The 14,083-nt window shown below is 42.6% G+C and overlaps 1 protein-coding gene across 4 annotated transcripts in view; it reads left to right on the top strand.

Moving 5' to 3' along the window:
- Window positions 1–14,083, top strand: part of AKT1 (AKT serine/threonine kinase 1) — a 76,184-nt gene that overhangs the window by 26,372 nt on the left and 35,729 nt on the right. For all 4 annotated transcript variants that reach the window (XM_052783352.1, XM_052783350.1, XM_052783351.1 and 1 more), the window contains one exon: window positions 13,384–13,512. In XM_052783352.1, coding sequence (XP_052639312.1) covers window positions 13,384–13,512 — 129 coding nt within the window. The remainder of the gene's footprint in view (window positions 1–13,383; window positions 13,513–14,083) is intronic.

Below are 14,083 nucleotides of genomic sequence, written 5' to 3'. Positions count from 1 at the left end.
TTTGGAACGGGACTCCCGGAGCCTGCCTTGCCACCTCACCTCTGTGGGGTGGCATCCGATTGCCTTGGCCCCTGTGCTTTGTCCTGCTTTTAGAGCAAAGGGTGCTTTAGTTTTTAGGCACACTAATTCCTTACTTCGTAAGCACAAATATGCACTCTGGGTGTTTGAAAAGGAGCAGGCCCCGAACTGAGAGTGCACTTCTTAGGCTTCCAGGCACAGTGTAATCCTGTTAGTAGTCTGGGTTGCTGCGACAGTACTGGGCAGGCCAGGCTGCCTCGCGGGCATCTGCTTCTCTGCCTATTGAGTCAAGTCAATATCCTCAAAACTCTAATTTTCACTGTAATGATGGATTATGCCTGTCATGGTTTACAGAATTTTGTCTTGTGTGTTTAATAAAAGAATACAGATTCTAATGCTTATTATTTCTGAAGTCCAATACGTCTGAACTAAAGCTCACTGTATGCAAGACAAACTATGCTTTAATTTTACAATTGTCTGATGGGACTTTGCGATTTATTTGTTGTTACTTCCTTAATGATGTTGCAGTCAGAGGCACTGTTTTGCTAAATGTTGTGTAAAAAGTAAATTGTAGCACAGCAGATGTTGGTATTTGGATGGATGTCGGTGCAATGGGGGGACAGCAACAGTCATCTCTGTCAGCTGTCTTCAGGCTCGGCAGGCCTGCTGCGTGGTTACTTTGGTGTGTAAAAACAGCTCGTTTTGCAACTGGGAAGTTTGGCATTACATTTGGCACTGAGCCATGTAACTGGGTTAACACAAGTGTTTATCCAGCGATTTTCTCAAAATTGGTAACTTGGAGAAAATGTTTATTAAACTTCAGTACAAAGGAAGGGGTAAAATATAGCTGGATCTCTTCTTTTTAAAAGGCTTTGATGTTTGTAATGCTAAACCCCATTTTTTTAATTCCTTTTATTTCCCTCACCCCTGTCTGTCTTTTGCTGTTTCATCATCAATCTTTTTGCAGCTTACTGTTTACAGTTTCCTTTTTAAAGACTAAGACAGGGAAGCATACCCGATGAAATGCAAAGTGTATAGGGTGCCATAACTACCTTTCTCTCCATCCTGTGTGCTGTCATGAATTAGGTGCAAAGAATTGAGGACTGCAAATGAAGCTATTTAATTACCATCACACCCCCCCCCATACACCCCCGTTAGGTAGAAATTCTGACTGCAGCATGGAACAGGAGCCCTGATCTGCAGAGCAGTTCATTCTTATATGATAAATTACTGTAAATTTTGCCTTTGGGTTAAGTACAAGAATCCCTGCAGGCCATCAAGAATTTTTCATAGAACTCCTGTCAATATCCGACATATCTTTGTGGAAATAGCAATTTGGCCTGCATTTTTAGTAAGGAGGAGCAGGAGAAAGCAGTAGTTTTTCAAAGCAGCAGCAGTTTCAATCAGATTTTATACCTGAAATTGGGAACCTGTTGATTTAAGGTTCATTGGGAAACTTTCTCATAAAGGAGACATTTAGTTTGGATTAATTTTTCTAATCCATTTTAATCTTGTACTGCCCCTGTGATTAAATAACTAAATGTCTTAAAGACTCCCATTTCTTTTGGAAAAGGGAAGATGATTAGGAAATTTGGATTCTCTGGTGAGGGGAGGAAAAGTATGTAGAAAAACATATTCTCAAACCAATGACAGTGACCCAATAGTGGACTTGTGTGTAGTTAATTTTGTAGTTGAACTGCAATTTTATCACCAAATATAATATCAGGACAGTAATTTTCATGTGGGTCCTTTGTTCTCTCTCTTTTTTTTTTTCGTTTTTTGTTTTAAAGGAGAGGGTGTTACCTGTACCTTCCAATTTCTGTACCCAAGCGTGGCTTCGTTTAGAAAACCGTAATTTGCAAGAAGGCCTGCCCACTACAAAGATTCATTTAGTGTGCTGTGGATAAATGAAAATTGCAGATTAGCCACTGCAAGTGTGCAGTGACTGCTTTTTTGAAACATTTTTTGTCTCTTAGCTTAATACTGAAACTGTAATCCTGATGTTAAAATGGTTTTCTCACAGTATGGAGGGCGAAGGGGAAATAAATGCATAAAAGCATTAATTTGGGAATAATCTAAACTTCATAGCTTCCACAGACCAGGGGGTGGGCTGAGTCTTTGTGGCCAGCCTGACTTTTGGAAGATTTCACTGTGAGCATTGGCTCTGCCTGTGAAGGAGCAGGGTCAGTGCGGCGATGTGTGCTCATGGCCAGGTTCTGTGTTAGCTCTGTTTAACGTACGTATGTGTGTGTGTGTATTTAAAGGATGTAGCTTTGCTATTTAAACTTGCTCAGATTTGGCCATGTTTCAAGAATGAGGTCCTGAATGGGGAGCAGTACTCTCCCCGTGGGCTGGGCACAACCTGCCCTTCCAGCTGCCCCCGTTGGTCCTGGGATGGGACCAGGACCGGGACTAGGACCAGGACCAGGACTGGCGATGGCTACAGGCACAGCTGGTGTGGCCTGGGGTGAGGGTCAAGCTGCCACCTCTCCCTGCCCTGCCTGTGCTCTCAGCAGCCCAGTGCCTTCCCCCCTGCCCAGCAGAGACCCAGCACCGGGGACACCCCGGCTTGTCCCTTTGTCGGCGTTCACCTCTCTGATGCAGCAGACTCCAGCCAGAATTGCGGTAGCCACATCTTGGCTTATGTTTACCACACTCTTTCCCCTCCACAAGATGCCTCTGTTCTCCCCCTTTCTCCTCCTGCTCCCCTCCTGCCTTGTTGGCAGCAGCAGCAGGGTTTTCAGGGTGGCCTTGCTTTTGGCTTGACCCCTGGGGCAGCAGAGGAGCCCCTTGCAGCTGCTGCCTGAGCTGATAGTGTCAGATCAGGGACCAGTTGAAGAAAATGCTGTAACCAGAGCATGCGCTAAGCATCGAACGACAAAGCAGGGTTTGCATGCAGGGTTTTCTGTATGTGTGCATGTACCTTCCTTTGCAGAAGTTCCTGAGGCATGAACATGGCCCCAGATGACCTTCTTCAGGAACATTACCCCAGGTGACCTGTAGGGTTTTTTCTCTTTATTTTTTTTTTAAATATTTTATAAACAAGACAAAGCAAAAAAAAAAACAAAACCAAAACCAACTCATATGAGTTTAAAGTTTTATTTATGGCTTTCTGGTGTTCTCATGCTTAAACTGTGGGAATCAAAGCTCTCCTGGACAGCTGTTGTAGTTGTTGCAAGTTCTACAAACCTGAAGGGTAGCTGTAACACAGCTAGGCAAGGGATGTGTTTTGGTGTTTGTTTTGCTTCTGTTCTTTGGGGACATGCTAGTAAGAGTGGGAAGATGAACTACAGAGAGCAGACTGTGCTCAGTTATAGAACAAGGCTTTTAGGATTCAGGTGGCAGAGGGGATGGGCATGGTGAGGAGCAGTCGCGTGGTGCGCTGTGCTTGGAAAATCGGTTGCGGTGGAGAGGTCGGGCTGATGCAGCAATCCCTGACCTCTGAGAATCCGGTGGGCCAGGTCCCAGGTTTGATGCCCATGGAAGCTGGTGTCACTTTAGGGCTGGCTGGGGGTAGGGGGTGATGTTTGTTTTTCCCCTGGGAATAGGAGCAGTTTTAAAAGAGGAGATTGGAATTTTTGCCATGTCTTCCCAAAACAACAGTATAGGGCACTGCAAGCTGGAAAGTGTAATTCAAGCTCCCATCTTCCTGTGCCCATCTGCTTTTCACTTCTGTGTGGTGTATACCTTTCATTTTTGATACTTTTTTAAAAATGAAAAGTGGCTTTAATATACCAAGATGCTGTTGCAACATGAAAATTAATTCATGGTAACAATGTCAAGGTAGGTGGGTCTTTATTTCATTCCTTCTTATGTAAGAAACAGATTTTCGTGTGACTGACTGGAATGCATGTCTCCTGGAGTGTGGAGCTGTGAGGAAGAGGTATGAGGAGTCTACTATAACAGATGACTTTGGGTTTCAAAAAATAGTAGTCACTATTATATGTATTTGTTTTTAGCAGTATATACGTATATTTCCACATTACAGGGCTAAATTGTGGTACCTCTGAAATCCAGCAGGAATTTTGCTGTTTGATTATATTGAGACTCAATATTTTTACTGTGTACTGTAAAAATAAATGAATTTTAATAGTGTTTAGGGTGACAGAAGTGTGTCTAGCTGAGCCCATAACCCTGCTGAGGCAGCAGCGTGTATTGTGTTCTGCTTTACGGTGACGACACACCTCAGTCCAAGGCACAAAAGTCCTTGGCAAAGTTTCTTATGCCTGTGTTACTTGGCTAAGCTTAGCACCACAGCTACAGTGGCTGTTTGCTCTCAGGTTACCCAGTGGTGAAGTTGCTTTAATAAATTTTCAGTATGGAATTAAGTTACTATATTGCAAAATTCCTCTGAACTGAGGCAGGCACTCCTGTTATCTGGTGGAGACTTTCATTGCTGAGTTTGGGGTAGTGACTCAGTAAAAGTTATCTGCGGAGTACTAAATTTGGAGGCGTAACCAGGAGGTTGCCATGATAACAAATATTAGAACTTGCTTTCTGGGAAGTGCTTGTAATTTTTCCATTGATGGCCATTAAATGGCTCAAGATAAATGAAACTTTTTATTAGAAACTAACATGGTCTCCGTGTGCCCCTCCAGGGTTTTTCAGACTTGCTAGTGATGAGATGAAGAAGGGAAATCCAAATTAGCCCCAGCCATATAAACAGCACACCCCTTTTTCTATGTTGCTGCTTATTTTTGCCATTGAAATATTTGCTTAACTTGGCTTTTATGCATCTTTCTATGAAATATTTACCCAGTAACTGTTTGTATAAACATGCTTAAAATTCTGCATTGATTTTTTTTTTTCTTGGCACTTTTAAGAAATTTCCTGATGCACAGCATCATCACACAATTACTGGTAGAGCTTTTATTGTAAGTGGCCTAAAACAACTCTGTGTATTTATGTTGAAAATTAGGACTCAAACCCAGAAGCTAAAGGATAACAATACGATGTGTTAATTTCTTAACCTCCATAAATTGCTTATTTATAAAAGTCCATGTTCTGCAGCTTAGTTTTTACCAATAGAGCTTTTTTTCCCATTTCAAACTGCCTCTGAAGTTGGTCCATATCATCTGTTTTAGAAAAGCTGCTGTTTCCATAAATCTCCCCTAATGTCCCTTAGCCTTTTTTTCACCATTTCTTTACAATTCCCTGAGGTTTTGATTCGCTTTGTGAATGACACAATGATCTAGTAATGGGAGCCTAGAAGACCAAGCCAGGGGCTCATGAGTCCTCGCCGCTGATGTTTTCTGCGCGGCTGCATCCTGCTTTTTCCCTCCCCTGCTCTTGCTTTCCCGTGTGCATCCACCCCCCAAGTTACCAGCTCACCTCTCAGCTTCACCAACTTTAGGATTTTAATGGGGAGCCTCTGCTGAGTACTTTTCAGGTTTAAAGTTCACAAAGCAAATGAATGCATCATAAAAATTCACTCTCGCCTGAGTCTTTGGCTCTTGAATCTTTTTTCAATGGGGCAGAGTGGGGGAAGGCACCTAAAAATCAATTTTTAAGCAATTAATGATGCTTTTTCTGAACGTACTCTATGTGTAGGCAGCCCTAGGAATACAAGCTAAAACTGTGCTTTCGGACTTTGTTTAATCTCTGGAAGAGCTTTGGTTTGTGTGTGTTTCTTTGCTTTGTCCCTTCTCTACACTATCTGTCAGTCTCTAGACAGGATTTAGTGAAGAACAAAACTGGGTATATCATATTCAAATAAGGCATGTGTTCAGATAAGTGCGAGAGTCATGGCTAAGGATGCTTATGCTAAGAGGTAAAATAATTAAATCAGCTTTCAGATGATGTCTAGAAAAGCCCTTCCTTGTTGAAATACACCAGGGTGTGGTGTGTTTGGTGTTTTGGTTTGGATTTTTTTCTTTGTATTTTTAGTAGAGTTCATAAAATCCTTGGAGAATTAAGTCACACCCTTTATATAAATACATTCAGTGTATTTAAGAGCCTGATTTGCAGAAATACTGATTTTATTGACTTCAGATTGAGCTCGAGGAATAGTTGTAGGTACCTTCCCCCTCTGAGGGAAGATATTTAAAAAGTTGCAGAGACTTATTAGCTTAAGTGCCTTGTTAGCTGCTTGTGCTATTTTCCATTATAGCGTCAAGGTAAAAATTACTTGGGGAGAAATAATTGTTCCAAGCATGCTTAATTCAGTTCAGTGAATCTGACACCTCCTCTGTCATTTTTATTTATTTATAAAAATGAGAGTGAGTTGGGCACCTGTCAAAAGCAGAGGAATACGTGATGGCATTTTCTGTTACAGGAATGTTTTATTTTGTTAAAATGCTGTAGCTGCTTGCGATCATATTACAGAAGAGATTTCTCTAATTGTGTTGGACACCTCGTGGTAGTTTTAAGTCCTTTTGCTCCCACCATGAGGTAGTGGAGATGCAGTTCACTCCGAGATTGTTTTCAGCATAGCTTAAGAAATCGCTTTATACTTTCCTGTAATTTATGTAGCTATCCTTAAAACTGCTGTTTTTAATGAAACTTCATTTACATCTTCTCCCACTGGAGACAGCTGTAGGTTAGGACTAGCCTGACTAAGCTGTGCCAAAGGTAGGAGTAAGGAGTTTTTTACATGCTGATTAATTCTCTTTCGCTCCTTTGGGAATATCTGGTATTGCTTAAATTGATTGCTGTAAGCAATATGGCAACATTTTTGACCTTCTAAACTGAAATTCAGCAAAAAAAAAAAAAAAAGAAAAAGATAAACCTCTGTGTTTCAGTTTTATATAACCATACAGTTGAAATATAGTGATAAAAAAATAGAGAGGTGTCATCCTCTGTAGCGGTGGTGTTGGCTGGTGATCTCAAACTCTTGGACAGAGATGGAATCGGAGAACGTGGTAGTTGTCCATCCTCTGTATTGGGCGAGAATGTGTTTTTCTTTCTCCGTAATCTGACTTCTGATCTCTCCCATGCCCTAGCTTTGTGAATCAGAGCACCCATTCCTTGCCTTCGTTAGGTGTTCCCCATCTGTGCTGTTGTGTAACTCAAGGCAGGGGTAGCTTCCAGTATGCTTATTTTTCTACACAGCGCGCCTATAGAGCTTTGCGGGAAGCGCTAAGCCGAGGCTGTTTGTTGCTTTCTGAAGTTAATTTACAGATGTGGGGTGCCAGGTGACCAGCAGTCGTCCTCACGGGGCTCCCTTTGTCGCTCGAAGGCCTGACCGCTCCGCCATCCCCCTCGCCCCACCTCCAACTCCCCTCTTCCTTCCCTCCCTCCCCAGATTCCCCCAAGATATGATAATGAAGCAGGTGCCCCGCATCGCAGCTTTCTGTGAGCGTGAGAAACGGCAGTAGGTTTAGAAAAGCCGGAGCCGAGCTGGAGGAGGAGGAGGCGGCGGCGGCGGCGGCGTTACTTCTTAACCTGTTGGCAGTCACGTCAGTCACGGCCACGCGGGCCGCCGGCGCACCGCACGACCGTCCAGCTGCCCGGCGGAGAATAAAGCGGGGAGCGGATCTGCCGCGCCCCGAATTAGCCCCTTGCGACCGCGGGACCCCGCGTTAGGGCCGCGAAAGGTGCGGAGGAGCAGGGCTGCGAGCCGCCGAGCGTTGGCCTGGCGCGGGCAGGCCGCGGGCTGACCTCCCCACTGGGGAGCAGCCCCGGCGGCCGGCCCGGCCGCCTCATTGAGATTCAGGGCACAGGCGTCGCCTCCGCAGCTGTACGCTGGAGGCGGTGGCCGAGGAGGCGTCCAGAGAGGGGCCAAAAAGAAAATCATCAAAGAACCGGCCCCCTTCGCTGCGCCTCTGAATAGGCAGACAAACCAGAGGTCCTTCTCTCTCCGCGAGCGTGTTGGGAAAGACATTAGCATAACCTCCTTTTTTTTCTTTTCTTTTCTTTTTTCTTTCTTTTTCTTTTTGCTTTCCCCAAGCTACCGAAAACCTGGCACTGTGTTTAAATATCTTGTTTTGACAGTTTGTTGAGGGAAGGGAAGAGTGCTGCACCAGCCTGGTGGGTGTCTGTGCAGCTATTTTTAAAAAAAAAAATACATATTTGAACTGAGAGTGTTCATTCGGGTCACCCTAGACTTAATTGTTTGGTGTCAAGTCGTTAAGATCCAGAATTAGCTCGCTGTGTTTGGAAAGGGCTTGCTTCCGAGTCCTTTAGAAATGCAAAGGCAAGTTTTCAAGCCCTGCTTTCTTTTTCCAAATCTGGTTTGATTTCTGCTGGTTTTGAAGCGAGCGGACACTTACCCTATTTACTCAAGCAGCAGAAACTAACTGTAAATCCCTGTCCTGCTCTTCAGCACGCACGACATGGCAGCTCCTGAAAGCTTCATGTCTTTAAGGAAGCTGGCATCTGTTTTACCAAAACCTTATTAGGCCGACAGGATGCAGACCACTTCTCGTGGCCATTGAAGTCTCAGAAATGAGTCATTCCGCCTTTGGCCGGTGGCACATTAACGTTGCGATTGGCATAACTTTCGTGTTTCCCTCAGACGGTTCAGGGCTGTACAGTCAAGGAATGTCATACATCTTCGAAGCATGTGGGAACGTAGAAGAGGCTTGCGTAACTCAAAAGCTCTAATATTTTGAGTGTTAACCTTAATTGTAATTAATGGTGCTACTTCTGATGCTCAGAGCAGAAAGTTTTAATGCATTATTTATCCATAGATTTGTGGTAGCCACTTGAGTGCATTTCATGTAACTGAGAGCTTGTTTTCAGTTGGTGCTCCTGGGCTTGTTCTGGTTACTTTGGGGCATAAGAAAGTTAATAGTTGGTCCAGCACTTTTGTAAATATCAAGGGTATCATTGGATGCTGACTTGGTTAACCTAATGATTTTTTTTTTTTTCCAAACCATTGGTATGTATGAGTTTATTAAAAAAAAAAAAAAAAAGAGGCAGAGGCTTCTTAAATATAGTCTGTTCTGAATTAAAGGGTGTGGTGTTGGCTTTGAATGAGCTTGATGCAGCAACAAGCATGCAGCAGTTGGTAAATAAAGATGGATTTTCTTTTGTTCTGCTGGTGCTTGCTGCTCATTATTCTCCACTTACCCCGTGAGCTTCCCAGGGAGTGGCAGCTGTTTCTGATGTTAGACACTCTATCAGTGGTAGACAGCTCCAGATTCGGTGAGATACTGTTGTGGGGAAGAGAGGAAAATAACCTAACCCTGCATTATTGTAAATCCTCAGTAGAATTAACTTTTCATGAACCAAAAGAGTTTCGTGTTTAACTTTTTCTGAAATATTCAGGCGTAAGCGTGCTTTGCAGTACGTGTTACTGTGAAAAAGCTTTTCTGGCATGAGATGGATTTACATTCTAAGTGTGTGTTTAAGTATTTTAATGTGCAGTGTGTGGGGGCAGACACAAGGCAATAAAGGGAAATCGGTCTATAACAATCTTCGTGTATATTTCCAGATATATACAGTTTGGGAATCTTTGCAATTTGGAAATTGCTTGGAGTGAACAGAATGGTACATAAAGATTTTAAATAATAAAGCTAGCAAGCTACAGAGGAGTCTATTTGGTTCCAGGATTTTATATGTAGGATTTATAACCCATGCTTTTACTTTCCTGTCTCTGCAGTGTTAGCATTCTGTTACTGAAAACAAAGAAGGCTCTGCCAGGGCATTACACAAGCAATGAATCACAGAGGAAAAAATGTTTTGCTTTGTAAATTGTTCACTTTTCCATGGTGGATCATTATTATTATTTTTTTTTTTTAGGGTTGTCTGATAAAATTTGCCACACATGCTTGCATTTACTGTACTCGGTACAGTTCTTCTAGTGTGACTACATAACTACTAATATTAGTGACTTCAAGTAACTTCTTGCTTATTATTCTTAAAAACAAAACCGCAACAGGAACAAAAAACACACGGCAAAAATTGAAACAGCTCAGTTCACTCTTCAGGCATGACAGCTTACTGAATATATCGGAGGAAGGAAAAGGTGTTAATGTTTTTCAGTCAGCTTTGTCCTAGCAGTTCCACATAATTATTTTTTGTCTGTATTGACAAACTCCTCTTCTGCCTAAAATACTCAGATTTGCTGCTGTGATCAATGTGGTCCTCCTCACAGGTTGTAGGAAGTTTGTAGTGTTTTAGCTAATCATAAAAATATGAACTTGTTTCTTGAGAATATGCACTTTGTACGTTTTCTTGATGACTGCGTTGGTGAATCTGTGTTTCAGAACTTCTGTAGAGGAACGATAGTTTGCTCAGGCTTGAATGTAAAACTATACTTACAGATAGATACGTGATTGGGAAGTCACACACCAGGCAATGTCTTTCCACTTTGCCGCAAGATGCGGAAGTATAACCTCAGTGTGTTATACGATAGAATTTATACCACAGATGCTGCAGTGTGCCTCGTACTGTCCTTGGCAAGAGCAATAATCAATAATATGTATGCTTGCCATATTACAGGATTCATCAAGCTCCAGACATGTGGAAAAAGAAGTTTAAAATCTTGTTTGCAAATTAAAAAGGTGGATCAGGAACCAGAACCAGCTAAAGCAGTGGATAAGGGAAGGTCCAAGTAGAATGGTCCTTGCAAAATGCCTGGCAGTAATGAAATGCTTGATTTTTCACACAGAAAGAGTGAAGAAAGAGTGAGTGTGGAGGAGGATGCTATATATGTATGGAATACACCATTTTAAAGACTATGTGATTAATCTCTTAGATGATGTGTTTCTAACAGAGAAACAGATCGGTGGAATAAAGCTGTAAGAAAGTATGAGAGCCAAACATAAGCATCTAATCTAAGAGGAAGGGTCTCTTGTGACAGTACAGTGTAATTTGGTGTAAAATTATGCATACTTCACTGAAAATAACCAGATAATAATTTCAGAATCTGCAAGAAATAAATGTCTCCTCTGTAAATACCGATGGGGAAGATGTGTAGCATAGATTAGGGAGTAAGGGAAATGGAAACTCTGTGTCTTGCCCCTCTTCAGATATTTTTTGTCCCATCCAATCTAGATTTAGTCCTAAATGCAGGTATGATAAGGGCTATGTGATGGTTCCTGGGTCTCCTGTGTCTGCTTTATGCAAGAGAAGAAACTAGCAACAAGTCAGGTATGTAACAGTGTGTTCCAAAATCGTGATGGTCTGGGCAGCTGCTTCCCCGACCTGCTTACCTGACAAACCTCTTGTCAAGAGCTAGGCTGAGCGTGCCATGTATCTTCTTGTCCCTGTAGTCACATCTGTGGTCTAATAGTAATGAGATTGGAGTAATCTCACTGATCTGGGCTGAGTTGGACTGATAATTTAAATGTGAAAGGATTCATAATCTCCTACTGATCCCAGAAAGTTTTCAGCTTTTAATTAAGGTCAGAATTAAAAAGATGATGACAACAAAACCTTCCACATTTACTGCCTTGCTTATAAATGTTAAGGCTTGACAGCTATAGGTGAGTTCTTCTGAAATTCCTAAAGCGACAATGACATTTTTGTAAACCTCTTATAGGTTAGTGTAACACTTACAGCTGTAACAGACGTCTCTAAAAGAAAGACTGAGAAGGCTCATTCCTTTTCCTCTCATCTTTCTTGCCCTGTGCCCTGTTTGATCAGTGCAAATGGATGTTTTCTGCAGACGTGGCCGCTGTTGGAAATGTAGCTCTGTGTGACTGTCTCCGCCAGTTCAGTAACTCTTAGTTTTTTGCTTTAGATTAGAAAATTAAAAGCCTAACGAGGGGTAAACAGGTGAAAGCAGCAGCTAGGGGTGCACGTGCCCATGGCCGAGTGGCATGGGCATTGGGGTTGCTTATGGTTCTGTGTGCAGGAGAGAAAAGTACGAGTCTGAATGGAGAAGAAAAGACACCAGCTAGTGCCTGAAGCAGGTTGAAACTGCTCTGCAGAAGGAGAGGAGGTCTGTGGGGAGAGGAAGGAGGCAAAGCAGCTGCAGGGTTGTTCCTGGGGCAGGGTGCACATCGTTGGGAGAGAAATTACTGGTGGAGGAGAGCCGAGCAGCAGGAAAAGAGGGTGTGAGTGGAGCCTGGGAGAACAGGAGAGCAGCAGGAGGTTGCCAGAGCCAATAAATCTGGGGAGTCTTTTCTTCTCACTGCTCTTGGTGGTTGTTTGAAGAGCTTGCCAGCAGATGAAACCGTGGGCACTGGGTACCAGCCGCTGCAGGGGCAGCATCACGGGGTGCGCAGGCGTGCTCCTGCTGTGGCAGACCAGAAAGAAGCTTGGATCCTAGTCTGCTCCCTCGTCCTCTCCTTGATGTTGAACAAACAAGTGAGAAACCATACTGGAGGGAGGAGGGAATAGCTGCTGCCCAGCTGTGGGTGCTTTGTAGTGACCACTTCTTTTTTTTTAATTTTAAATCAGTTGTTGTTGGGGTGAGCAGAGTTGGGAAAGTGTGGCTGGTACCCTGATTTGAATAACACCTTGAGTGAGGCTTTTGTGATTCAGCCGAATAGAAACATTACTGCAGGACCCTGTAGGACCTAGAGGGCTAGCTTGACGCCATCCAGGTAAAGCTATTTGAGGTTCTGGAGAGACTGCCTGAGAAGATGACGACATGGACAATGAGCAAAGGGGGAAACTGAGGCACATTGACAAAGTCACCCAGAAGAGCCACAGGTGGAACCCCTCTCTTCCTTCCCTGAAGCCCAACTTAGTAAACCCAGTAAATAACTGAGGTTTTGATCAACTCTTTTCTTTTTATTCTACTGTTTGGAACGTGGCTGTAACACAGTCATGGAACTGTCACCTGTGCAGGTTACTCAGATGAGCAGTAGCATAGTGTGAGCAAGGGATCTTTTCTCTTGACAAAGAAAAGGTGGAATTTTCTTCTTTGTGGTGGTTATACATCATCCGGTGTTTTCCCCTTCATATTGTGATACATCATCTTGTGTTTCATGCTAGAGATGTTGTGAGAGGAGTGAGTGATGTTATGTAACTTAAGCAGAGAATTATGTTCTTATGTTCTAAAAGTGACTGTTGGTTTGATAAAGCAGTTGACTAATTAGTAAATTACCCATTGTTGTTTAAAATACTTGCGCTGCAAAATGTAAATGAAAAAAATTTCTCCACTTGTCAGTATGAAAAATGACAATAGCAAAAATAATACATAGGACATCTGCTCTGATTTTTTTAAAACTTAAAATGCATTTAAGGCAGATGTTGCAGAATTTGAATGGAAATCGGAGTAGACGGAAGAACAAAACATAGCTGTTTACCTTTTATGAAGTCCCATTTTTATGGTTAATATCACTAGCAATATCTGATTCAGTGTCTGTATTTTTCCACTGTTTGTATCAGAATGAACTGAATGTTCTTAAAACTGTTGCTATGTCAGGATGACATATAGTTTCAATATTAAAAAAAAATAATATTGGTGAGTCAGTATTTTGGGGTGTTTTCTGATGTTCTCTTCTTTTGTCCATCCTTTCTTTCCAGGAGAATACATAAAAACATGGAGGCCGCGGTATTTTCTTTTGAAGAACGATGGCACATTCATTGGCTACAAGGAACGACCGCAGGATGTTGACCAGCGGGAGTCACCTTTAAATAACTTCTCAGTAGCTCGTAAGTGTTTTTACCTGCTCCCTTGTCCAGTTTGGGGTTGATGTCATCTTGTAGTCATAGTGCTGGTAAGCTGCATCAGTAACATTCAAATCTGCCCAGAGCAATGTATCTAAACACTAAATGTGTTTATCTGAGATGAACCCCCCCTGCCCCATGTTTCTCAGGAATGACTGGGATGTGGAGGTTTGATGCTCTGCCTTTTTTTGCAGGTGTTTTTTGGGGGTTTTGGGGGTTTGTTTTGGGTTTTGGGTTTTTTTTTTTTTCACTGTTTCTGGTTATAGAATAAAACAAGTTTATTTGTTAATATTTTCTATGTCTGTTACTCAGCAAGTTGCTTTAAAATGAAAATTAACCCAGGCATGTGTCTCGGTACTTGGCAGGTAGGCGCAGCCGAAGTGTTTCAGCCTCTGTTCTGCCACCAGATCTGGGTTCAAGTGGCTTTGACAGAGGTCAAAGTTACTTGATTGTTAGCATAAGAGAATGCAGAGTGAGTACTGGTTTTAATGAAACACACTCAGTTTTTCTTAATTTTGAGCACAAACCCATATTTCTTCTATTAGGGCCAACAAAA

The sequence above is a fragment of the Harpia harpyja genome, chromosome 3 (genome assembly GCF_026419915.1).
Source record: "Harpia harpyja isolate bHarHar1 chromosome 3, bHarHar1 primary haplotype, whole genome shotgun sequence".
Taxonomy (NCBI): Eukaryota; Metazoa; Chordata; class Aves; order Accipitriformes; family Accipitridae; genus Harpia; species Harpia harpyja.
Note: the sequence above shows the minus strand (reverse complement) of the source record. Positions and strands in the feature narration are given on the sequence as shown.